Raw genomic sequence first — 27,276 nt, 5'->3', positions numbered from 1 at the left:
CGTGTGTGTGTATATATATATATACACGTGTATATACGTGTGTGTGTATATATATATACACGTGTATATACGTGTGTGTGTGTATATATATATATATATATATATATATACACGTGTATATACGTGTGTATACGTGTATATATATACACGTGTATATACGTGTGTATACGTGTATATATATACACGTGTATATACGTGTGTGTATATATATACACGTGTATTTACGTGTGTATACGTGTGTGTATATATATACACGTGTATTTACGTGTGTATACGTGTGTGTATATATATACACGTGTATTTACGTGTGTATACGTGTGTGTATATATATACACGTGTATTTACGTGTGTATACGTGTGTGTATATATATACACGTGTATATACGTGTGTATACGTGTGTGTGTATATATATACACGTGTGTATACGTGTGTGTGTATATATATACACGTGTATATACGTGTGTATACGTGTGTATATATATATACACGTGTATATACGTGTGTATACGTGTGTATATATATACACGTGTGTATACGTGTGTATATATATATACACGTGTGTATACGTGTGTATACGTGTGTATATATATACACGTGTGTATACGTGTGTGTATATATATACACGTGTATATATATACACGTGTATATATATACACGTGTGTATACGTGTGTATATATATACACGTGTGTATACGTGTGTATATATATACACGTGTGTATACGTGTGTATATATATACACGTGTGTATACGTGTGTATATATATACACGTGTGTATACGTGTGTATACGTGTGTATATATATACACGTGTGTATACGTGTGTATACGTGTGTATATATATACACGTGTGTATACGTGTGTATACGTGTGTATATATATACACGTGTGTATACGTGTGTATATATATACACGTGTGTATACGTGTGTATATATATACACGTGTGTATACGTGTGTATACGTGTGTATATATATACACGTGTGTATACGTGTGTATATATATACACGTGTGTATACGTGTGTATACGTGTGTATATATATACACGTGTGTATACGTGTGTATACGTGTGTATATATATACACGTGTGTATACGTGTGTATACGTGTGTATATATATACACGTGTGTATACGTGTGTATACGTGTGTATATATATACACGTGTGTATACGTGTGTATACATATATACACGTGTATACACGTGTGTATACGTGTATACGTGTGTATACGTGTGTGTGTATATATATATACACGTGTATATACGTGTGTGTATATATATATACACGTGTATATACGTGTGTGTATATATATATATACACGTGTATATACGTGTGTATACGTGTATATATATACACGTGTATATACGTGTGTATACGTGTATATATATACACGTGTATATACGTGTGTATACGTGTATATATATACACGTGTATATACGTGTGTATACGTGTATATATATACACGTGTATATACGTGTGTATACGTGTATATATATACACGTGTATATACGTGTGTATACGTGTATATATATACACGTGTATATACGTGTGTATACGTGTATATATATATATATACACGTGTATATACGTGTGTATACGTGTATATATATACACGTGTATATACGTGTGTATACGTGTATATATATATATACACGTGTATTTACGTGTGTATACGTGTGTGTATATATATACACGTGTATATACGTGTGTATACGTGTGTGTATATATATACACGTGTATATACGTGTGTATACGTGTGTGTATATATATACACGTGTATATACGTGTGTATACGTGTGTGTATATATATACACGTGTATATACGTGTGTATACGTGTGTGTATATATATACACGTGTATATACGTGTGTATACGTGTGTGTATATATATACACGTGTATATACGTGTGTATACGTGTGTGTATATATATACACGTGTATATACGTGTGTATACGTGTGTGTATATATATACACGTGTATATACGTGTGTATACGTGTGTGTATATATATACACGTGTATATACGTGTGTATACGTGTGTGTATATATATACACGTGTATATACGTGTGTATACGTGTGTATATATATACACGTGTATATACGTGTGTATACGTGTGTATATATATACACGTGTATATACGTGTATATACGTGTGTATACGTGTGTATATGTATACACGTGTGTATACGTGTGTATATATATACACGTGTGTATACGTGTGTATACGTGTGTATATATATACACGTGTGTATACGTGTGTATACGTGTGTATATATATACACGTGTGTATACGTCTGTATACGTGTGTGTATACGTGTGTATACGTGTGTATATATATATACGTGTGTATACGTGTGTATATATATACACGTGTGTATACGTGTGTATATATATACACGTGTGTATACGTGTGTATACGTGTGTATATATATACACGTGTGTATACGTGTGTATACGTGTGTATATATATACACGTGTGTATACGTGTGTATACGTGTGTATATATATACACGTGTGTATACGTGTGTATACGTGTGTATATATATACACGTGTGTATACGTGTGTATACGTGTGTATACGTGTATACGTGTGTATACGTATATACGTGTGTATACGTGTATACGTGTGTATACGTATATACGTGTATACGTGTGTATACGTGTGTATACGTGTATACGTGTGTATACGTGTATACGTGTGTATACGTGTATACGTGTATACGTGTGTATACGTGTGTATACGTGTATACGTGTGTATACGTGTGTATACGTGTGTATACGTGTGTATACGTGTGTATACGTGTATACGTGTGTATACGTGTATACGTGTGTATACGTGTGTATACGTATATACGTGTGTATACGTATATACGTGTGTATACGTATATACGTGTGTATACGTGTGTATACGTGTGTATACGTATATACGTGTGTATACGTGTGTATACGTGTGTATACGTGTGTATACGTGTGTATACGTGTGTATACGTATATACGTGTGTATACGTGTGTATACGTATATACGTGTGTATACGTATACTTGTATATGTATACGTATACACGTATACATGTATACGTATACTTGTATACGTATACGTATATGTATACACGTATACATATACGTATACATGTATACGTATACGTATATATGTATATGTATACGTATACGTATACATGTATATGTATACATATATGTATACATATATGTATACGTATACGTATACATATATGTATACGTATACGTGTGTGTGTATATGTATACGTATACGTGTGTGTGTATATGTATGTATGTATATACACGTATATATGTATATATGAGTTGAAATGTCGGTTAAAACACTCGACTCCAGGTCGAGTCGAGTGTTTTGCTGGAGTCTTGGGGGATTACAAAAACACATGCGTGTTTTTGTAATTCGGTTTTAGCTTTAGAGCAGAGTTTGTTGTCCCCGCTAAACAAACAGAGCCAAAATTTTATTCCAGCTCCCCGTTGATACTTGAAAGTCCCTTTTTGTCAATATTTAACCAGAACTCTTTATTTTTTGGGAAAGCCCCTGCTGTGTTTTGTGTATCTTTACCAGCACAGCAAGAATACCTTTCACTTTCTCTCTCCCGTTGGGGGCGGGATGACTGCTTGACATATCACTTATTAAACCGTGCATCACAAAAGTGCAGTTTTGACAAATCCAGCAGTACACACTCACCGTTCCCTAATGTCAGAGCTTACATCCACAGCCATCTGCACCGTGACTCATTTCACTGTCATTTCACGCCATTTATAGGCAGTGTTTGGACGCCTCTGCCTCCTCTGGCAGGGACCCCTGCTGGGGTGTGGCTTTACGAAAGAGATTGGACAATGCGGCTCCAATATCCCAACCCCCACCCCCCCACTCTAAATGCATCATTACATTCCTGCTGCCCTTCCCCAGCATCCTCTTCCCCAGAGGTTTTGGCCTGAAACAAGAGCACTCGGGGATCATCTGTTCCCCGAGCTTTTCCTTTCACCCACAGGCCTCCCTCTCTATCAGTCTTTTTTGATGTACTCCCTCTGGCTGCAGTCAGTGTCAGTCTGTGCCATTTCCTCACACACAAACTCACAAACACAGTGTAGTTTGACAGATACACCACCGCTACTTGTCTTTGCCCTAGTTGCACCTCCTTCCCTCAGCAGTCTGGGGAAACGCGGGTGCCGTTCTCATCTGGTGACTCATCCGCTGAGTTGATTTATTAATGTCACTGTGGAAATGTTGCAGTTGCGCATCATGCTTGCAGTGCATTGTCCTTATTTAAGCCTTTAAAGTGGAACATGTTGCTCGCACGAACCCCGTTTTCACCGCTCTGTGTGTGTTTATGCTGCAGGTGAGAAGCTGAATCCAGTTCCCGCTCTGCAGACCTCTGAGATGGTCAGAAACCACCTGACAGGTCAGTAAATGAACACACTCACACACGCTAAGTCACAAGCATGTGCTGACCAGTATAATGGCCAAAGTGATGGTGCCCACTGAGGGGAGGGTGTCAGAGACTGTGTGAGACGTTAGATGACCTTTTGGTGAGAGAAAAGAACAATTCTTCTGACGTTCTGACCTTTTTATTTTCTCTCTGACTATCGTAGTTTTTCAGCCCTGAAGCTATTAAACTCCTACTGCTGTAAGATTATTCTTTTTATTACTATTATTATTACATTTTTTAGCATTTTGGGCCTTTTTTACTTAGGGAAGTGTAGAGTGGATAGGAGAGAGAGGGTGAGTGACACGCAGGTAATTGCCTGGCCTTTGCAGTAAGGACTTCGGTATGAAACTGTGCCCTGAGTTCTTTGAGTGGACTTTTTTTTTTGCCATCTTGTTTACCTGAGTATATGTAGATACTCAGTAATTTTTTTTGCATTTTTATTGCCTGTAGAATAACTAATTGATACATTTTCTAATAATTTCAGCTGTAGATTTAGGTGTTTTATGTAAATGAGGAGAGCATGCATAAAGCCTCCTCTGCAGAAACCTGAAGTTAAACTGCACTGGAACAGTTATTATGTAATATAGAGAAAGAGCAGCAGTGCAGAGCATTTACACCCCGTGCTAGTTATAATGGTCATAATGATTCGATAACTGAAGTCACATGACCACAGTTTACAGGAACATTTCTGACTGCTTGCGTGGTTTTATGTGTTCATAGTGCAGCTGTGTATGTGTGTAATGAATGGGATGTGACATCATTTAACTGTAATTTTGTAGGAGAAAATCACAGAGGCGGTATTGGTACACTGTAATGTCCTTATTCAGTGTCTTTACTGTTCTTTACTGAGTTTTCCTGATATTTTGAAGTGCTGCTTTCCAGTGATGGCTTCTAGAAGGTGACTGAGGAAGTAGAGTAAGCCTGGCCGTCGGATCTGTGTGGAAGATATTAATCAGGGTTATTCACAAGTTATTATTTTGTGTTGAAAGAAAAATTATACTTCTGTACTTTCAGCTAAATCTCATTCATCAACACTGATCACCTCTTCCTTTATCTGAGGCCAAAGAGAGAAGGAAAGTCTGCTTAGAGAGTACAGATAGAAGTGTGGCTCTTCCAGCTGCTCACCTGTGGGGGTAAATAGGGTTTATAGGCATCTTGTCTGAATATATGAGTGGGTTGATATTGATGTGCGTTTCATAGAGTTCTGTTTTATTGCTAGATATTCATATAAAGACATTTCTTTTAATCCGCACTGCTCCCTGCTCAGCTGTGATGCTACTCTGCTGATATTTCTCAATAATCCCAGGGATCTTTTCTACTCCATTTTCATATAAACACAGAAAGACTGGGGGAAACTTACCATTTAAACAGTAAAAATACTTTATAATGGAGAAATTGCACATTTAATGAAACACACTGCTAAAGTGTGTTTAAGGTTGTCCCTAATTTCTTTAAAAACACTTTTTTGTTAGAGATTATTTCATCTTGACTTCAGTTTAGTTAGATTAACTCATTTATTTGGTTCTGACTTTCAGCTTATAAATGTTCTGCTGCTGTGCTATTTGTGACCTTTAGCAAACCCTTCGTGCTATTTAAAAGCCTGAAAAATAAGAACATGTGTTGTTATTTGACACTGGCGCTGCAGAGGGATTAATTTCCACCGGACGTGATTGCAAAGCAAGATATTTTGTCCCAATTTTCATTTTTGAGGGGGGTGGGGGGCAGTATTTCATGACAAATGGATAGTCCTCACTGGATCCAGCCTGCAGATATTTGTGATTTTGACACAATTGGCGTGAAAGAACTGATTTGGTACAAAAGGATTTTCTCCTGTGCCGAAACAGTTTGTCCTACTTATGGAGACGCCACCGCAGCCTAACCTTCTGTTCCCAGCTGGTGCTGCTTTGAAATGCACGCCCTCCTCCTCCATCTCTCTTCCTCTGCTTTCCTCTTCATCTCCGTTTGCACCTCCTCCTTTCTGAGTCTGTGCAACAAGCTCCGCCCTTTGCCCCCCCCCCCCCCCCCCCCCCATCTCCTCTGCTCTTTGAGCTGCGTCCTCCCTGCGTCAGACGGCTCCATTCATGAAAAGTGTGACGTGAGCAGGTCTTCATCGTCCCGGTGACTATGCCGCCCTCCCACTCACAGCCCAGGTGCTGCAGGAGTTAGAGGAATGTCTGTCATCTCCCATCCTCTGCCTTCTCCCTCACTCCTGTTCTTTTATTTTATTTTTTTCCTTTCTTCTGAATCCCGACTGTCAGTTCGGTCTTCCTCTTGCCCGGCTTTTTCCCCCCTCCACACATCCCTGCCTTAGCTGAGAGAGGACCATGAATCTGAGCCGTGTCTGCTGTGAGTAATCTGCTGATGCTATGTCTTTTGCCGTTCATCTGAGTGGAAGCACTGTAATGTGGAGGTACTTGTCCTTCTCATGCTTATGGGTATGATTTTTCTCTTTTGCACATCGCACATCTGCAGGGAGTCTGTCTGTGTGTATAGAGCACATGTCAGTATTTGTTCAGTAGCAGTGCTGCAGGAGTGTGTTGAGTGGTCGTGCGTTGGTGCGTGCTGGAGCTATTTTAGGCTCAGCGGTGACGCCGCTGCTGGGTTTTGGGTTTTTTCTCTCTTTTTTTTGATGCAGTGCTTCTCTGTGCCCTCTGAAGGATAGGTGGGATGTAGGTAAAGGTACAGGGCAACAGACCCGCCCTCACCTGCTTTATTTTTGCCAGCAAATGCAATAAATAATAATAATAAATAAATAGATAAATAACTCCCCCCTCAGTCTGACTTATCTGGGCCACATGTGTTTTGTGTACAGTCACGGTCATTCCAAACCACACTGACTTTCCTTCCACTGCTTCTTATTCTTAACTCTCGCATATTTAACGTCCCCCTGCCCGCTTTGCCATGTTCGACTTTCATGCAGCTCTTTACATCAACCTCTGTATTTACTTGGCAGCAGGAGAGCTCTGTGTGTGCCCACCTCTGTCCTCTGCTACTAAGCATGTTTATGTAACTACACAAGATGAGTAGCCAGCAGCCAGGCTTTAGAGGAGAGGAGGTGGAGGAGGGGACGACTCCAGCGTACGTACATCCATCCGTCCTTTTGCAAGAGAGCATTAAAAAATAAAAAATAAAAAGCTGGATATTCATGTTTATGAGGGGTTTTCTCCAGAGTGTCTGACTTTGCTGATTGGAGGTTCACTGCTTAGATTTACATGCATGCTGTGTTTTTAAGAGCAAGCAGGGAAAGCATGAAGCCAGGAGATAACAGGAGCACTAATGTGTATTGATTTTCTGGGCTTTCTGCTGTGCTAGAGAGGCTGTTTTTGAGCAGAAGGAAGAACATGTAGTACAACACCCACTTGGTCCCCTTAGAGTCTCTTGCCCCACTTTTCTTTTCTTTTCTTTCCTTTTCTTTTTTCTTTTTTTTAGCTGGGGCTTTGTGTATTTTCATATTTCAGCCATTATAACGGTGTCAGTCACAGGCAAGCTCCTGCAATATGCATGATTGTCTGTTGTGTCACTGTTTGTGTGTCTGTCTCTTTCCTTGTTGTTTTCGGGCCAGGCAGGCCGTCCCTATTAAAAGAGCACAAGGGGAATTGTTGTGGCAGCAGCTGCCCTGTTGTGCAGTATTGTGTGTATGTGTGTGTGCATGTGTGCCACTGTCTCCTGGTCGTGCAGGGCAGACAGGCCCGGTTCACATGGAGCCGGCTCCTCTTGTGTCCTTTGTTGTCGCTCTGGGAGTCTTTCCCACTGGAGCGTGGTCGGTACAGTTTCGCGCTGCGAGCAGCCACGGAAAACAGCAAAACGACTGTTTTTCTGTTTCGTCTTAATTTTTCCTCTGATTTCACTCATTCTGCAGTCCACCCTCCTTTTTATCTGCCTCATTCACAGCTCCTTTGGTCCCTTTTGCCTTCTTAATCTGCTTTTCCCCCCCTTTATCTACATTTCTCTGAGCCAGTCTCTCCCTCCACTGTCTCCTTGGCCTCACCATCCCTCTCTGTCTGTTCGAATTCATCAGCTATCTGTGTGTGTGTGTGTGTGTGTGTGTGTGTGTGTGTGTGTGTGTGTGTGTGTGTGTGTGTGTGTGTGTGTGTGTGTGTGTGTGGTTAGTATTCATAAATAGACCTCTGTAGAGCTTTTATTGCTAAGCATCACTGGGAGCAGAGAGTCTGCTTGACTAGAAAGGCTCGTATTGAAGCCTTGAGAGTTTTGCAGAGGAGCATATGCCAGATAGTTGCAGATTTTTAGGCATTGTGTCCTGGTTGCAGTGCTGTCTGCAGCCTTGCCAAGAGGCTGGAGGGAGAGTGTGTGACGTGTCGATGGCGCACAAGCTTTTCTTCAGTTATTTATTTTCTCCGATTCTGGCTTGTACCAGATGAGGCTATTTGAGGCACAAGTTGTGTGTGTGTGTGTGTGTGTGTGTGTGTGTGTGTGTGTTTGGAGTGCTAATGATTCACAGTCGTGCTCATTCTGTTGGTCATCTGGAGGGTTTGAATGCTGACAGCATACTCTTCGGGTTTGTTTTTACTCACTCTTCCATCCCTCCTACTCATTGCCTCTCGTTGCCACTTTCATTCATGCACCTAACCTCCCCCCCCCCCCCCCTCCTCCTCCTCCACCTGACTCAAACCAATCTTCACAACAAACCCAATTGCACATGATCCCACCTGGCACTTTCCCTGTGGCTTCTAGCGGCAGCTTCGACCTTGTTCCTATTCGACCAGCAACGCCAGTCAGACCCTGAGCATGCAGGTAAACGGGCAGGGATTATTGTTCTGTGACCCGCTTTCGCCTTTGGCCAATAACAGGTATTTTAAGTCCACCTAGGTGAGTCAGCAGAGGGAATCAGAATATGAAAAAAGGGTATTAGTGGGAAATGTCAGCCATGTGACGGCAGATGCCTGAGCGCTGTGCCAGATTTGTTTATTTCTCCCTTCCACAGCTCTTCCCCACACCAGCAGATTATTACTTTCACCCACCTACGGCAGCCTGTCCATTCCCCTCTGGCAGGACTCATGGCCTTGGTAGCAAGTGAAAGCTGATTTACACGTCGGACCACATCCCCGACTATCAAATCAGGACCGGGCAGCTCACATTTTCGAGGAATTTATGGAAATATATGAGCAGCATGTTTACAAATTTCACACCATTGCTTAGTCACTAGATAAGCAGAGGCCGCAAAGGTCCATAGAGTGCACCGAGGAGAGAAACAAGCACAGACATCAGAGTTCAGCTGTTCAATTATGACCCAGAATAACCAAGACGAGCACATGCTCAGGGAAAACTAGCGCTGCGCTCACCATCTGTCTCTCACTCATGTTTGTTTCAAAACAAGAGGGAAGTGGGAGGCATGAAAGTACTCTGTTGGTGCAGGTATTTATCTTTCCTCCCAGAAATGAGCTCTCCGGAATGACCGGATGTGAAAGGCTGTGCCTCATTGTGCCGCGGGCATGTGGGCTTTAGTGTGCGATTTGATTTTGTTTGTAGGGCAGGTGTTGAACCTCCAGTATCTCATCAAGTGAGATGTTTACTTCTCTTCTGACATCTTATTGTTCAAAAGGAAGCTGAAGAACTGATCAGTGGAATGATCTGGTTTTCCTCGTCCTCGTGACCTCTGTGGACGAGTTGACGTGATTGGTTCATTTTGTCTGCTTGTTAGCGGGATTGCGCAGGTTTTAACGGAGGTGAGTTTAGGCTAAAGTTGGACGTGATTGACTTTTGATGCTGATCCATGTCTGTATCTGTATCCTGGAATGTTTTTAGAGGATTTGTTGCTATTTCAGTTCACATCTTTGCTAATATGTATAAAATGTACACAAAAAAAGGCTTGAGTGACATTATCTTGATATTCTAAAAACCAAATCCAGATCTAGATATCATTCTGTGTCCAAGACACGGTAGCACATGTTACAACAACAGCCTTCACGCTTGTAGCCTCTCCAAGTGTTGGATGAGATTGAGTGCGACTGGAAGCAGAAGGTCAGGACGGATGCTGTGTTGACATGGTAACGTGTGAATGATGTGGTGGGATAGGGGCTAAATTGGTTCTTTGTCAGGGGGTCGCAGCTGTCACCTGAAGGGAGGTTCCCTCTATGGGTCCCAGCAGGGCTTCTCTTAATGAGGAGCACAGAGACGCAGATGCCGCCCGCAATGCCGCGTTTTGCGGGTGGACTGTGTACGTGCGTTTACGCTCAAAGTATCGCTGAACGTCCTGCTGGCACAGAGTGTTGAAGCAGGATCTAAACAACCATACTGGCGTTTGCTGAGTGATACAATAAAAACTGCATTCCCCTGTGAATTGCTGGGAGTAGTGGGATTATTGGATCTCGCCAGACACGCCCCGGGCATGTGTGCGTCTGTCTGTGTATGCGTGTTTGTTTGTGTGTGTGTGTGTGTGTGAGCATGTGTGCTCCCTGAACCTGATCCCCCTGCACCACCAGCTGTTGTATGCACTCAGATATGAAGCGTTACAATAACCAATTGCAGTGAGCTTTTTATCCGGCAGTGCTGCTCTGCTCTTTTAAGGTTGTATCTATATACTATGCATGTACATGTCATGATCTGTTAGGCTTTAGGTCACCTTTAGAGAGGCAAGAAATGAAAGGAATTATGTGATAAATTGAGGGGAAGGGCCGAATAGGGTCTGTGTTTGGACAAGCATGTCTCTAGAGCCCTGTATAGGGATTAAAGGATCAGCCTCTGATAATTTCTCCCTCTCTTCCTCCCTTTCCTTCTTTATTTTACTCATTCTGCTAAATAAGTGGGTTGTGTACTTCTGCGAAGCAGCACCGAGTTCGTGCAAACACTCCGTCGGTTTGTCCTTTTACTCAGTCACGATCTCTTTCGGAAAGTCCTGTAAATAAATGCCTGTGGAAATGAAACCCGCAGCACAGACATTATTCATGGGATTCTACGCCCATAGAGATCTTCCATTAGAGATTAATGGAAAAGAACAAGAGGTCCATTTCCTGTTCTTGGTGCTGGATTTGTAGAATAAAGGCACTAAAGATTCATGTTGTTTGGAAAGAGATTTAGTTAAAAACAAAAAAGTAAAAAGGTGTTAATTTTTCGGTCTTCCTGTGCATGTTTTTGTCCAGTCAGCCTTATCCACCCACAGCAAGCCCACGTCAGAAGCCCAGCTCTGAGAGCCGTTTGTGAGGTGGAATTACAGCATGGGCCTTTGCTCGTACAGCTCGTTTGTCTCTGCTTTGGAAGGGACGGATTTATTGGATACCTGAGAGAGCATTCTCTCCTTCCCCTGCACTCTCAGCAGCCTGCTTAGAGACAGGCCTGCATTATAGATGAGCTCCTGGCAGTCGCCCCACACTCACACCACTCATGTTACCCGTCCAGTAGATACACGGATACAGTACATTCTTTTGGTGAACACTTGCAAAAAGCATTGAACAGAAGCTTGGAATAAAAGTGGGATTAAAACTAAGTTTGAAGTCGGGACTCCAGGCGGTCTGTTGCAGCTTTGTCTGCAGAGAACTTATCTGCAGCCGAGTAATCGAGGCTTGTTTGTACTTTGACCCGTGCCAAGTGGAGGAGCTCTACGACCGTGCTGCAGAGAGCAACATAAACCACGCTGGCTTCAGTTGGACTATATGACTGTCCTCCTTCCACGTAACACAGAGCCAGGGCACTACTCTGCCTCTCTGTCTCCTCCCTCCTGGACTTTGATCTTTTGTGACTGTGCGCACTGTGCAGCTTCTCACTATGTCCCTTTCTCTCTCTCTGTCTCCCACACCCTCTGTTTTCTACAGCTTGCTCAGGCTTGATTGGATTTTTGTCCTTGTGGATTTAAAGGAGAAAAAGCTCAAGTGTCATTTACACAGTGATTGATTCACTTTTTTCCCCTTTTGGGTAGATAAACACAGTCAGACTGTGGATAAAAGGCCATCTGTTTGTCTGAAAACACAGCGTGTGGCACACTTGCAACAAATTAAAGCCTCGGCCTGGAGGATTTGACCGGTTTTGACTTTGGCAACTCCTGGTGGCAGTGTTGGAAAAATGCACTGTGCGTACAGAACACCTCTAGTCCAAGTACACTGACCTGCTATATATGAGCGGCTACAAACCCAATTACTACAGCATGAATGTAGGTACACTTACAGGAAAAGGGCTTCAGCACAGGTAGGATTCAGCATTTTTTCTCCTTACAAATTCCCATATTTGAGAAGCAATGAGTAGTAATCAAACACACAGAGATTTTAGTATAATATTAAAAATATTCAGAAATTGCTGCTGAATAATTAACCAGGAGTTAATTTTTTTACTACTTTATGTTTTTATCCAAACATAGTTTTTATTATATTTTATCCTACTGCCATAAATGCACTCTAGATCAAATTAGTCATTGCCTGAAGTTCCCCACAGTCTCTTTAAAATCTGCCTTTTAGGAAATGACTGATCCTTTTAAAAGTTGCAAAATTGGTAGCAGAATGTTGATAGTTTTGGTTCTGTTGTTGCGTAATAAATAGTTTTGTTTGTCACGTTGCAAAATTGCTGGTAATTTTTAACTATGCCTGATGTTATCAGGCAAAATGTGCTTGAGCATGAATGTTTGTGCTTAACCTTTGGATCGGTATGCATGATGAAATGATCTCTACTCAGGGTTCACCAGCTGGATGATCTTTCAGCTTTATTTCACTGATTAGTGTTATTAAACTATCAAACCTTAACCTTCAGATCATGTAAGCCAGTGTTATGTAACACAACAAAATTTTAAAATGTTTTTTTTTTTTTAAATGATTTTATGCTTTTGCCACGTCACCATCAGTGGACGTGGACGTATTTGTGTAATATTTGTGGATGCAATAGGCAATTTGTCAGTGTGATTTGGTATTTTATTTCCTCAATTAACAAAAAATTATAATTATGTCATCCATCCATCCAGTTCATGCTTATCCCAGCTGTCATGGGGCGAGAGGCAGGGTACTCCCTGGACAGGCCGTTAATCTTTCGCAGGGCTGGTCTAATCTGCATGTCAAAATAGCCTTCAGCAAGACACCAAACCCCAAGTTGTAAATGTTAGGATAAAAGTTATAAAGTTTTATAAAGAGCAAGCAGGTTATATAAAGTTAGACATAGAAAAGGGTGCTTGTATGAATGGGTGAATGAGGCTTGCAGAAAGAAAGCGCTTTGAGTGCTTAAATAGAGTAGAAAAGCTTTATAAAAGCACCAGTGCATTTACCAAATATGTCACAATATCAAAATCCAAATATAAAAGTGCATACAGAGAATTTGCATATTTTTAATATGCTGTGTCTCTTCCTGACTCACAGACACATTAGGATGGTAAAGATCTTCACCTGGTGATTCTGTGTCGGTTTCTGACCCTCCATGTTCACGGCTGCCTGGGCCTTTGTTGGCTTTAAGAATGAGAATGGGCTGTTCGTGCCAGATGTCTTGCTTTCAGCAGTCCTAATACACAGCAAGGTCTTTAATCTCGTCTATAGTGTTACTGCTTCAGAGAGATAATAGAAAAGCCTCGGTTGGTGTGTGTGATTGGTTGCAGCCGACTGTTTCCCATAGGTTTCCTAGAAATGAGTTATTAGTATTAATTCTGCAGTGTTGTCTCTTCCGCACTGAATTGATGCCTTTCTGATATTTCCAACATCATTTAACCTGCAGTGTTTGCACTGTGTAGCTAAAAATAATAATCATTATTGCTCTGTCAATCCCTGCAGATCTAATAGAGGACATGAGAGGTGTTCATGTCTGTTTTAGGACGTAATAGGGTCCTATCATGCAGACAGCTTTAGTTATGTTTTATCTGAGGTGACTATAGTTATGTAAATGTATTTAATTGCATTCCTGTTTTTGTAGTTTTTAATCTAGTTAACAGTTTCTCATTCTGTTTTTCTCTTCAGGTGATTTTCAGCATTTAGACAAACCAGTGTGTTAGGACACGTCCCACTCATCGTCACTGGGCAGCCTATGCACATGCACGACACCATGGGCAGCTCCCCTGAGGTGCTCTCTTGGACTTCCTGTCCCAGTCTACTGGTGGGCAAGCTGAAGGAGGAGCTCAAACTCACTGTAGTTGGGGACAGCATGAAGAAATCCAGCTCGCCTAACTCCCAACCACAGCCTCCTCAGGCCCCTCTATCCAACTTACCTCCTCAGATCATCACAGACCTCGCTCCGCCGACACACCTGCCCTTTCCCCTGCTGCAGACACCTGGCCAGGATGAGGAGTCCATGTTGGGCGGTACTAGTCCACCAAACGCAGCCCTGAGCGTGGACTCAACTCGGAGCGAAGGCGGACACTTTGACAACAGCGTGCTCCAGCTGCAGGAGCAGGACCACGAGGAAGCTGGGTCGCCGGCATCCCATGAGCACGTTGGATGTGGCAGCGGCATGGACGACCATATGGGAGAGGGGGACTGTCCAATAGACCACAATGGAGAGGGCAAGCCGAACCTCCCGCATCACCCTGATGACATCAAGCTGCACTTCCAAAGAGCCCCTCCTGGGTCGGGAGGCTTCTTAGAGGGGCTGTTTGGCTGCCTGCGGCCTGTGTGGAACATTATTGGGAAGACCTACTCTACTGAGTACAAGTTACAACAGCAAGGTAAACTTTGGGTTTTATCTTTCTGTTTGGCATCAGTTTAACACACGAAATGCTTTTTGTTTAATTCAGATGTCCCCGTACCTGTGAAACTTCTGAGAAACGAACAAAAGATTCCCTCTTGTTTCTCCTAATGTATTCTGAAACTGTAATTGAATAGCCCGTCCTGGCTTCGCTGCTTTGCTGTTGCGAGTGAAGCTGCACAGCTGTCAGTTTGAATTGAGGTCATGGTAAAGGTAGGCTCACCTTGCCGCAGGGCTGCACGCTCAGCCTGGACGAGAGCTACAGGATATGAGTCGAGGTCAGACAGAACTGGGCTGGATCTCGTGGCTGCTTAGCCGTAGTCTGGGATAGAGGTCGTAGCTTCTGTTTCTAAAACCACTTAAACAGCATGATTCTGTATTTGAAGGTCTAAGACATTTATAGGAGCTAAAGGCTTATTTATACACATATTGGTAAGAACTATAAAATATGTGCTTTCTGGTGTATTTTTGTGGTCACTTGTGGACATTGACACCACTGTGGATTTGAAAGCTGTGATCAAAGTGCAGACTTTCAGCTATAATTCAAGGGTTTAACAAAAATATTGGAAGACAAAATCTGTGTGAATAAGAGGCAAGCAGAAAGATGCAGTCAGTAGTGAAGGTGGATGTGTTTAAGTACCCGATGCCAGCCATCCAAAGCGACCGGCAATGCACAAGAGGGGTGAAATAGAGAGAACAGGCAGGGTGGAGATGAGTGTTAGGGGACAGAAGGATAGCAGCTGCTGTGATGTACTGTTTGGAGACAGTACCTATAGGTATCTGAACCTATGGACCAGGTTTGGCCACGAGAGCCGGTGTCCTGCAGGTTTTAGATCTCACCCTGGGTCTACACACCTGAATCAAATGATTAGTTCATTACCAGGCCTCTGGAGAATTTCGAGACATGTTGAGGAGGTAATTTAGCCATTTAAATCATCTGTGATGGATCAAGGACGCATCTAAAACCTGCAGGACACCGGCCCTCAAGGTCTGGGTTTGGACACCACTTCTTCACAACTTGTAGGAGTAGCTTCACATTTATATAAACAGAAATGAAAGACACACAAACATCCTTATCCTTGGGCTGTAAGCCTATAAAACATTGTTCTGAAAAGCAAGTATTACTGACATTACTGACAAAAAAGTTGCTAAAGAACACATGTAGTTCATCATGTACACTTTGCAAAGTACCAGGATGCTGTGGTCATTTTGACAAAACTTGCTAACCTGATTTCAGACATGTGGGAGGTTCCTTTTGAGGAGATTTCAGAGCTGCAGTGGCTCGGCAGCGGAGCACAGGGTGCCGTCTTCCTGGGCAAGTTTCGCTCCGAGGAAGTGGCTATCAAGAAGGTGCGAGAGCAGAAGGAGACGGACATTAAACACCTGCGAAAGCTCAAGCATCCCAATATCATCAGCTTCAAGTAAGTCCACAGTCACTCGCCCTTGTGCGTGACGCGTTTGTTTCATCTGGTGGAGCTCTGGGTGTGTTTAATGTATTCTGTCTTTTTTTTTTTCTGTGTCAGGGGTGTGTGCACCCAGGCACCTTGTTACTGCATTATCATGGAGTACTGTGCCCAGGGTCAGCTGTATGAGGTGCTGAGAGCGGGGAGGAAAGTGACCCCAAGGCTGCTGGTGGACTGGGCCACAGGCATTGCCAGCGGCATGAACTACCTACACCTGCACAAGATCATCCACAGAGACCTCAAGTCTCCTAAGTGAGTTTGTCGGGCAGGAAGCTGATTAACATTCTGACGGAGGAGCATCTTATACATTTGTGTTGAGAAAACACAGTAGTAGACCTAAATCAAATTTAAGTTATTTACTCTTTTTTTGTGGGAATGAAATGCATAGTTTTCCTGGTGCATCATGGGTGCTGTGTTCACACAATCCATCCTTTCTGCTCTGAATACTCTGACATTAACTCAAATACCATTCTCAAATTTAACAAAAGCTACTCGTCTTCATGTAAGAGTATGACAGATTGTTCTGTCTCATCCCCGCTGCGCGCTTGCATCTCTAATCAATATCATCGTGCTGCAGCAGACTGTACACTGTATTAGTCAGCAGAATAATAGCAGTCTGAATGTGCTGGAAAGGTCAGACTCATTCGACTAATGGGGTGATTCAGATGCTTCTCTATCAGCGAAGTCGTTTTGGCTTAAAACTGATTCTAAGTGCTAAAGAAAGAAAAGCTCATACCCTGTAAAAACTTCTGCATTATCATCATCATCATCAGCCTGAATGTTTTAACCCCGGGCCAACTCATCTTGCTTTCGATTTTGGCTTTGTCTGCCTTTTTTTTTCCTTCCTTTTTTTTTTTTTACACTCCTTTTAACCAAATAGACTGACTTTGCTGTGTTTTCTCTTTGTGCATCTTTTAGTGTTTTGGTGACCCACAACGACACTGTGAAAATCTCAGACTTTGGCACGTCCAAAGAGCTCAGTGATAAAAGTACAAAGATGTCATTTGCGGGGACGGTGGCCTGGATGGCCCCTGAAGTAATAAGAAATGAGCCTGTGTCTGAAAAAGTAGACATCTGGTGAGTAATAGATGAAGAAATATGAAGCAACGTTTAGCTTTTCCACATCATAGAAAAGGATATTTTAAGTGTCATCTTTAATAGTCATGTTCCTGCAATGAAACCTGTCCATCTTTGCTTGTGTGTTGCAGGTCATTTGGAGTTGTGTTATGGGAGCTACTGACTGGAGAGATTCCCTACAAAGATGTGGACTCATCCGCCATTATTTGGGGTGTCGGCAGCAACAGTCTCCACCTTCCCGTCCCCTCCACGTGCCCGGACGGGTTTAAAATCCTCATGAAACAGACATGGTGAGCAAAAACAGCTTTTCTACTACATCACTTAAAATATGATAACTGCTAGAACGTAAACATACTCTGTGTATCTTCCTTCATGATTTTCATGAACTCCAGGCAGGGAAAGCCCAGGAATAGGCCGTCGTTCCGTCAGATTCTCCTACATCTCGACATCGCCTCTGCAGATGTTCTGGGAACTCCTCAGGAGACCTACTTTAAGTCTCAGGTCTGAGAAATGCAAGACTACACCTTAACTTTGTGTGCTTTTTGCAGTGTAATTCTTTGTGCAGTGAATGCTCTGGCTGCATGTTGACTGTGTAAATCCATATTACAGGCAGAATGGAGGGAGGAGGTGAAGAAGCATTTTGAGAAGATCAAAAGTGAAGGCACCTGCATCCACAGGCTGGACGAGGAGCTGATCCGACGCAGGAGGGATGAACTCAGGTGTGTGGGAAAAGAGAGCAAACATGTGGCTTGTTAATAGAAGACATGGTTTTTAATTTGTACATAAAGCAGAAGTTACTGGAGTTGAACATTTGGATGCATTTCATGCATGTTCTCAGGCATGCACTGGACATCCGGGAGCACTACGAGAGGAAATTGGAGAGAGCCAACAACCTCTACATGGAGCTCAGTGCCATCATGCTGCAGCTGGAGGTCCGAGAAAAGGAACTGATGAAGTATGTAGATAAACATTTTTGTCACATCTGTGCTTTACTAGTATCCTGCTCTCATTGTGCCCGTATTTCCTCTCTTTCAACATTTCCAGTAACAAACTGCAACAGAACTGAAAGCATGTTCAGTTAGCTAGAATGACAAAAGTGATCTGAATGGTATCGTCAATATTTTTAGATTTTTCCTATGAGTCTCTGCTTTTTTTGACTTACGCGTGATGTACATAAATAGTGAGTTTCTTAAATTATTGCAGATTCCTTGATGTAGCTTTACATGTCAGGAATGCTTTTCACTTCCCATTAATGTTTGCTATGTTGTGTTTAACTAAAGTGCAGTGTGACTGCTTTTCCCCCATGATCTGACTTAAATCTAGTTCTGTGCATCACCGTAGGAGAGAGCAGGCAGTGGAGAAGAAATATCCCGGCAGCTACAAGCGCCACTTAGTCCGACCGATCGTTAGATCCAACGCTGTGGAGAAGCTCATCAAGAAGAAAGGAAGCATTTCCCACAAACCTGGGATGCCTCCCACCAAAAGGTCTGATTTTCAAACGTATTATCTCTATTAAAAGTTACACATGTTCATGTATCTGTAGGTTCAGCTGCAGATGTGTGATTTATCGCAGCTCAGGTCAGAGTGTCATTTAAATACTTAAATAAACTGTTGATTACAATTCATATTTTCCAGGCCAGACCTGCTTCGCTCTGATGGCATCCCTAGCGTAGACCCTCTCCCGTCGCCCTCACCGCTGTCTGCTAGCCCGAAGGTCTCCACCCCTCCCGGCAAAGCCCGGTACCGAAGCAAGCCTCGTCACCGCCGCGCCAACAGCAAAGGAAGCCACAGCGAGTTCTCCGCTGTGCTGAAGCCCATTGCTGGAGCACCAGAAGAAACCCAATCTCTCCAGGAGCAACCGATCCACCATCATCATCACCACCACCACCACCCTCCTCAAACGGAGGGGAACTTTCTCCCCTTGAAAGGTCGCGAGGAGGCCGTTGTCAACTGTGCCAACAACCTGCGATACTTCGGCCCCGCCGCCGCCCTCCGTAGCCCTCAAACTGACCACATGCAGCGGCGCGTTTCTGGCTCCAGTCCTGACCTCATTTCCACTGCTGTGGATGCAGACACGCGACAGCGGACTTCATCCACCGGCTCCAAACCTGCATCAGGCGCTGGTGCTGGTTCTTTATGTCCCTGCTGCCAGGCTCACCCCTTCCCCGGCTGCCTACACTGTCAGGAGACCCCTCCCCCATCAAGCCACCCAGAGCTGCCGCACTACTCGCTGCTCAACACCCAAGAGGGCACCCAGTCTTCTCTGGGGGCGCACAACAAAGACACAGTCTCAGATGGAGAGACCACAAAGAAGACAGAGACGCAGGAACAGGATGCATCCCAGAACGCGCACACACTTCCCTCTGCACTGCCCCGCACTCTCAGGCTGCTCAGAAAGGTGAGCAGAGCTGCTGGCTTTACACCGATGAGTATGTAACGTGTGCTTGTGTGGGATTAAAAGCTGTTACCGCTTCTTTTTCAGGGTGGTGATGAGTCATCCGAAGAAGAAGAGGGAGAGGTGGATAGTGAAGTGGAGTTTCCAAGGAGACAGAGGTGAATACAGAAGGTCATTTAGTTTGCAGATAGGTTTTTATAGTGTGCAGCAAAAGAAAATGATCTTTAGCAGATCAACTAGGAGCCATTTTCAAAGGAAACTGCTGAAGTAACCATGTGGAAGTTTTCTTTTCATTTTTTCTCCCCTCTCTCCTTGACAGACCTCATCGCTGTATGAGCAGTTTCCAGTCCTATTCTACTTTCAGCTCAGAGAACCTGTCGGTGTCTGACGGAGAGGAAGGAAACACCAGTGACCACTCGCACAGCGGACCCCTGGAGAGGCTGAGCACCAGTCAGGAGGAACACCTGGATGAGCTGCTGTCCCACACGCCGGACATCCCCATCGACATCTCCACCCAGTCAGACGGCCTCTCTGACAAGGAGTGTGCCGTTCGCAGGGTGAAGACGCAGATCTCGTTGGGGAAGCTGTGCTCCGACGAACACAGCTACGAGGTCAGTTTGCGTGAATCTCCGTGCAGATGTAGCTCGAAGGGTGGTAAGATCCACCGCTTCAGTCCAGATACGGACAAGAGTCCAGACCATGTGGTCTTCTGACTTTGATGGTGTCCTAACATTTCCTCCAGTGCCACCATGAGCGGCTGTTTAAAGGATTACTACCAAAATGGGTTTAGCATGCGGATATGAGCATTTAGCTGAAAGCACTTCTGTGGCCAAGTAAAAGCTCTCAGATGGTTTAAAGGGCTGGGCTTCCTCATATAGACTGAAATAATGTGACACTATACACATCACTTATTAATAGTAAGCGTTTGCTCTATCACTACTGATAAACACACTCTGTATTCGTATGTAGGTCATTAAATCATTTTATTTTGATGTTTAATTTATTCATTTACAGGGGACCAAATGTGCTCATTTCTAATTCTATATTTTTATCTTTGAACTTTGCTACAGTAGCTTTGAATGATTCACAGTTTTAAAAAAATCCCTGCAGCTCATCAGTTCATCCTCTGCCTGAAACAAGTGGTTTTAGCTGCTCCCCATGCACAAGCAGGAGCAGAGCCGTCTGCAGCCTGAGCTTTTGAGTCACAGTGGCTGTTTGGGTGTAATCAGTCCATACTGACCTTATTATAAACTATGGTACATCTTACATGCACCTTGAAAGAAGCGGGGGTTGGACCCGTTTTTGGCTTCAGAACTGTTCTTCGTGGCACAAACTCAACAAGTGCTAGAAACATCCCACAGAGATTTTGGTCCATATTCACATGATAGCATAACACAGTTGCTACAGATTTTCCGGCAGCACATCCACCCACTGTGGTCATAAAAGGGTGGATATGTCAGCAACACAAATAGCCTGTCATATTTAAAGTTGGAACTAATGAATCCAAACCCTTTTTGTTTGGAGTCATAAGAAACATTAATTTATGTTTATTTTATTTACAGCATTGCACAAAACCTCATTCTTGAGATCATAATGCATCTCAAATCATCCCTGATGCTGGATCTTTCTTAATGTTCCCCTGTTTGTTCCCTTTTGTCTCTCAGAATCCGCTACAGTTTGGGGACTCGGACTGCGATTCGTCAGAAGCCGAGTGCTCCGATGCCACTATTAGAAACAACAAAGTCGGGGCTCCTTCCTCGTGGTGAACCTGCCTAAAGGGCTCATCATCTTTTTTGCCTGGAGGCCATCATGTCCCTCTCTGCTCTGCAGAAAATACAGCAATAAGAGGACAAACATTGTAAACAAAGCTCCCTATAGCAACGTCCTATGTAATCTCTCATATGACCCCCACCCCTCATCTAGCACAGCATTCAGGCAACCCATTGCAGGGATTCCCTTTTGAATGATAATGTACAATAGATAGTTTAACGTTCATAATTTATTTTTGTCTGAGTTCTGAAGGAAAATTCAGGAGCTATGAGACTTCTCTGATCTGAACAGAGAGGAAATAAACAGACGTTTTGAATCCAAACAAGGGTTTACTTTGTGATGGAGAGAGACCAGGACTGGAAGACGGTGCCGATGATGACGATGATGATAATAATAATGATGAGAAGGGCTTATCAATCAGAGGATGATGGCTTTCAGTGGGGAGATGCATAACTGCAGTAGTTGGTCTCTCAGGTGACTGACCCAGAATAAAAGCGGCTTTCAACATCTCACTGTCGTGGACAGACATCTCCAAACAACAAGCAATCGCTCAGCTCATACTGCAGCCTGACCAACCTGCTTTATCATGAGTTTACAGTATCAAGTCCCAGTACCCCACCTCCTCCGCTTCCACCCCGCCTCCCCACTGTGACTAAAGTGGGGAGCATGGAGCTCATGGAAAACATTGTGAACACCAGCATGAACAACCTGCCTCGCAACTGGATTTTCTCCCTCCCTGAAACCACCGGATGTGTCTGCTCTTCAGGATCTCTCTCTCTCTCTCCCCCCCCCCCCCTCCCCCCGCCCTCACGTAGCTGTCGAAGCATGCTTATGCAGCTCGCAAAATGAAAACGCTGCCCCAAGACTGCATGAAGCGGACAGAGCATCAGAGATGAAGACGTGGCCGAGAGCTAAAAAAAAGAAAAGAGACTCTTCCTCTCTGACTCTGCTCGTCCTTCTCTTAAAGACATGCCAACGTCATCGTCATCAGCAATCAGATGTCACAGGCAGAGTTACTGAGGGAGTTATCTGTGTGTGAGAGTGTGAGTGAATGTGAGTGTGACAACAAGAAGCCCTTTCCTCTTCATTAGACATTACAGTTTCAAGTCTCATCTCAGGATCGTTCAAGGACTGTGAAACTGGACTGGACCAATTATATGAAGGAATGTGTTTTGTTTTTGGTTTTTTTGGTTGTCTTTTTTTTTTTTTTGAGCGGCACATATTAAGGACCATGCAGGAATACTCGAAAAGGTTTTACAGATAGCCTTGATGTTCAACGTTTTATTGCTGTAACAGACTTTAATGTGATGTGGAGACAAGGCATCCAGGTGCAGTATCCCATTTCTTGAAATCTTCAGGTTCGGCATGTTCCACTGATAATTTTCTAGCAGGGTGGATTATGCCGATGTCCAAAATGGTGATTATTTGCGAATTATAACAGCAATAACACGAGTGAGAAAGAAGTTGCTTGTTCAGGATCTTGCATGTCTAGCTGGCTAGACACGAGCACAGTGACTGGTAGCGAGCGGAGAGCAGCAGGTGTCAAAGAGCTGCTTATAGAGGCTATTTTTTTTAAGTCCAGAGTGGGATTTTAGAATTTCCTTTAAGGCACTTAACATACTTAAATAAACACTAATCCATTCACATTCAAAGTGTGAATCTTGTAGGCCAGATTTTTTTTCTTTCTTAAAATACTTCCGTATGTAGTCCCAAATAGTTAAAGAGTTTCTTGGTTAATCCTTTTTCACCAAACACATGCAAATACAGGTGCCTTTGATCACATGTTTAATAATTTATCAGTTTAACTCTTTTCACCATCAGCCCAGCTGCAGGGCCCTTTTAGAAGAGCTCTTTAAACGACCGTAATTGTGTTACTGTTTGTGCCAGAGACACAATTCAAAGGGTTTCAGAAAGAAGGGATCACAAGCTTCACAGGGATATTTGGTGTATCTCGATACCACAAAGCATTCACAAGGTACTGATGGCTGAACACGGACAGTAAAACCAACTAAGCCGAGATGTTACCATGTGCACTCCTCAACTGATTTTGCCTGAGAGAAAATTCAAATGGTTCCTGAAAGATGAAAATTATTTTGTCATGTGTTGTGATAAGGGGTTAAGAAGCATATAGACCAAACTTAAAATGTATTATTTAAAAAATCTGAAAAAATCTAGGCTTATGGTTACCTAATGTCCTCTGTCCTCCTCAGCACACACACCTACTTAAATCTGGATGGTTTATTCATTTATGATTCAAAATCAAAATAAATGCTACACTTCTTCCTATTAACTTGGAACATTAGTGCATGTAGTAAAGTGCAATCAAAGGTTTGAAAAAGCACGAGCTCAAATCTCCATCCATCCAGTTCCTTCTCTTTATCCAATTTAGAGTGATTGGGAGGCTGGAGCCTCGCATTTCACACCTACAGCTAGTTAGGAATCCCCTGTTAACCGAACCTGAAGCCTGCGTACGCAGAGACAACACAGGGAGAACATGCAAACTCCACATGGGGCTCAAATTTAGAAAAATCATAAGTTAAATGCTTATTTTAATATTTTGTCAAGAATCTGTTCCTGGCGATGACGTCCTTTTTGTTTGTGGGTTTATAGTTGTCTTCAGCAGATAAAATGCATGCATGGTTGGTTTGAGGTCTTTCCCTGCAACTTTCAGGCCATCTCCGATCTTTAGTGTGGCGCACAGTCTAATCAGCGTTGCGGCTTTTAGCACATACCACGGGTGGTTTCAGAATGTTTGTGTAATGGTGAGATGTTTCGCACTTTAGAGTTACATTTTTTTCCAAAGACTTCCAATTCACACAAACATGCACGTTTTAAACATGCATGTTTTAAAGTAAAAAAAAAAAAATATGAGAAAAAGCCTTAAAAGAAAATGTTCTCTTTAATGACAAGTTGTGTGACCGTCCACAGTCAGGAAGATGAGATGGTGATGCACTTGGTGTGTTTTAGCATATAACAGCCATACCTGTAAACTCCATATACATGCATGGAAAATTTCACGATTACAGAGCTAACCCTTCTCCTAAAAGCAATCTTTAAACATGTGATCAGAGGGAATCTTTATTTTGTGTTTCTGTGAAAGGTGATAAAATGACTAACCCTGTGCTGCTAAATGGTAATGATAAAGACTAGATTCAAAACATTTTGCTGCCAAGTAAATATGTGAAATTAAAAGCGCTGATGTTTTTTGTTTTGCGTTTCTTCGTCCAGGAGAAACAGTTTTCTCTGAATTTTTCTGAATATCGTTGTTAAAATGCCCCGTTTTTGTGGCCATGTCTTTGCTGCTTAGGATGTTCAGGTTTTGTGCAAGAGCAATATATGGGCAGCCACTAGATGGCGACAGTTAGCTTGTGTTATGTAAATAACCTGACTCATCCCTTTTTCTGACTAACATCATTTAATTCCTTTAATTCCTGATGGTTATCCAGAGCAATATTACTTTTTACCTCTCTGGTTGTCGCTGAAAAGGGATACTGCATCTGTGAGAGAGCTCTCTTTTGTTTTGCTTTTAATAAGCCCTATTTCTGTCATCATTCTCACTGATCTGATCTTCAAGCTGACAAACAGCCAGCCAGTTTGAATTTAACGATAATGATGTCAAGCCGCCGGCTCGAGCGTGTGCAGACGTCTGAGATTCTGCATATAAAGGAACATAAGCCAGAGACGAGGCCACGGAGCACCGGGCTGCTCTCGGTTTTCAGCGACCTCATGTCAGTGTTACTCCTGTACATAAACACCTGTAAATGTCATGTGACCCATTATCGCCTCCCTCCCTCTCTCTCTTTGTCATTGCACAGCTCTGGCAAAGCCTTGAGCTTGATGACCAGCGGACTGGTTGAGCAGGAAACTCTTTAAGTCTGTCCCCACATCAGTATTGAACACTACAGGAGGGTGTGAGTCATAAACCCGAGCAGCACAAGGTGATTATTAACACCGATGGACGGACTGCCTTTTGCTCCACAGCTTCAGAAAGGCTTACACCTTCTGCCTTTCCTCGAACCTCCTCCTTCACTCTTGTTTACGTTCGTGTGAAATAACCCAGCGTGTTGTAATGACGGGGTAATCCGATCAAGCTGTTAATAACATTATCTTTCTGGCGTATATCCTGTGAAGTATGATTGTTGTGTGGTTTTAATTTAATTTTGATCTTTTTTTTTTTTCTTTGTAGCTGGCCTACATGATTGTTGAATTTAATTTATTTTGGATGACTGGTGAGGAGGAGTAGTGTTCTTTTTAATTTCAGGCAGCTTCAGAAATGTCACGATCTACGACTTCTCTCCTGGAAAGTATTATTTAAAGGAAGCACAATGAATTGGTCAGGGAAGAGGACAGTATTTGTGTATGTGGTTGAACAAAAGCATCGTCACGTTGACCCTGCAGGGGACCATTCGTCATTTAGCTTTGATTTAGCAGACTTTACATCAGTAATTATCTCATCGTAGGTTGTTAGGAACCACTTTCAAAAATAAGTCAGTCAGTGGGCTGTCTCCGCAGTGTAAATGAGGCGTGAAGCCTGGAGGGATGCGCGATGCTGACCTCGGTACATCTGCGGTGACCCCCACTTCCTCTCATTCTTACTGGGAAAAAAACAACTTGCATTCAAATTTCTGTGAAATCGTCTCTCTAACTGTGGACATCCTGTTGCCTCGTCCTGTGTTATCGGACTCATGTTTCTTTGTTACTCTTGTTTCTATCCTCTTTCCTGTTGAAAGGCATTATGATCAACCAATCCTGTCAATTTCCTGTATTATCCAGTGTACAGTGCAACGAGTAACTGGGAGAATTAAATCAGCGCAAACAACTGCATGGAATAAATGCTGTACTGTACCCAAACCTCTGTGGTCTGGCTCTTCTGTTTGTCCCCTACTCTTTAGTGCTTCTTTTATTGTGCTCTCTATTTATTTATTTTTTGCTGTGTGTGTGCAAAAGCCACACCGCATATTTTCTGAAGAAAATTAAAAACAGGTGCAATCCTTTCTTCAAAGATCTACCTGTTTTCCTGTTTTGTTACAAAAAAGAAGAATTCAGCTATTTGTTGGTAACCCATAAATGTTCCATAAATATCTATCTAGATCTCATTTATGAGATAGATCGATCAATCGATCGATCTTGAGAGACAGAAATGCATGTATATTCCTGTGTGAAAGTATTAAGCCACTCCTCATTTCTTTTTTTTATTGAAATGTGCAAATGTTCACTGAATATATAAACTATACAAGACAAAAATGAAGCTTGTACAATTCAGTGTTTGGTATGACCACATTAATTGTTCAACACAGCCTGAACTCTATTAGGTATTACCAGTCTTCAGGAATAGTAATGAAGTAAAATAAAAGCCAAGCTGAGTTCATGAATGATGATGTTCCATTGTGAGTTTTCAAATCCAGGTATGATTTTTTTTTTCTCCCACCATTGGATAAGAAATCTTCTAGCTGTTATTTCATGGTAGGTTCAAATCTGGTGGTGTTTTTCTGTGTTCATAATTCCATCACTTTTGGCAAGATCTCCAACAT

The 27,276-nt window shown here is 42.7% G+C and overlaps 1 protein-coding gene across 7 annotated transcripts in view; it reads left to right on the top strand.

The window, feature by feature from the left end:
• The window catches only part of map3k13 (mitogen-activated protein kinase kinase kinase 13), a 41,186-nt gene extending 14,590 nt beyond the window's left edge, over positions 1 to 26,596 (top strand). For 2 of the 7 annotated variants that reach the window (XM_085136462.1, XM_085136463.1), the window contains exons 2-15: positions 4,352 to 4,414; positions 14,317 to 15,020; positions 16,278 to 16,461; positions 16,564 to 16,755; positions 17,422 to 17,580; positions 17,712 to 17,870; positions 17,973 to 18,081; positions 18,190 to 18,299; positions 18,419 to 18,535; positions 18,904 to 19,065; positions 19,216 to 19,978; positions 20,063 to 20,133; positions 20,295 to 20,586; positions 21,640 to 26,596. In XM_085136462.1, the coding sequence (XP_084992588.1) occupies positions 14,384 to 15,020; positions 16,278 to 16,461; positions 16,564 to 16,755; positions 17,422 to 17,580; positions 17,712 to 17,870; positions 17,973 to 18,081; positions 18,190 to 18,299; positions 18,419 to 18,535; positions 18,904 to 19,065; positions 19,216 to 19,978; positions 20,063 to 20,133; positions 20,295 to 20,586; positions 21,640 to 21,741 (3,057 nt within the window). In that variant the 5' untranslated portion in view covers positions 4,352 to 4,414; positions 14,317 to 14,383 and the 3' untranslated portion in view covers positions 21,742 to 26,596. The other 5 variants (XM_085136464.1, XM_085136467.1, XM_085136466.1 and 2 more) reach the window with 5 other exon arrangements.
• The last annotated feature ends 680 nt before the right edge of the window (positions 26,597 to 27,276 follow it).

This window comes from Neolamprologus multifasciatus, chromosome 16 (assembly GCF_963576455.1).
Source record: "Neolamprologus multifasciatus chromosome 16, fNeoMul1.2, whole genome shotgun sequence".
Lineage (NCBI taxonomy): Eukaryota > Metazoa > Chordata > Actinopteri > Cichliformes > Cichlidae > Neolamprologus > Neolamprologus multifasciatus.
This window is presented reverse-complemented; position numbering and strand designations above follow the sequence as displayed.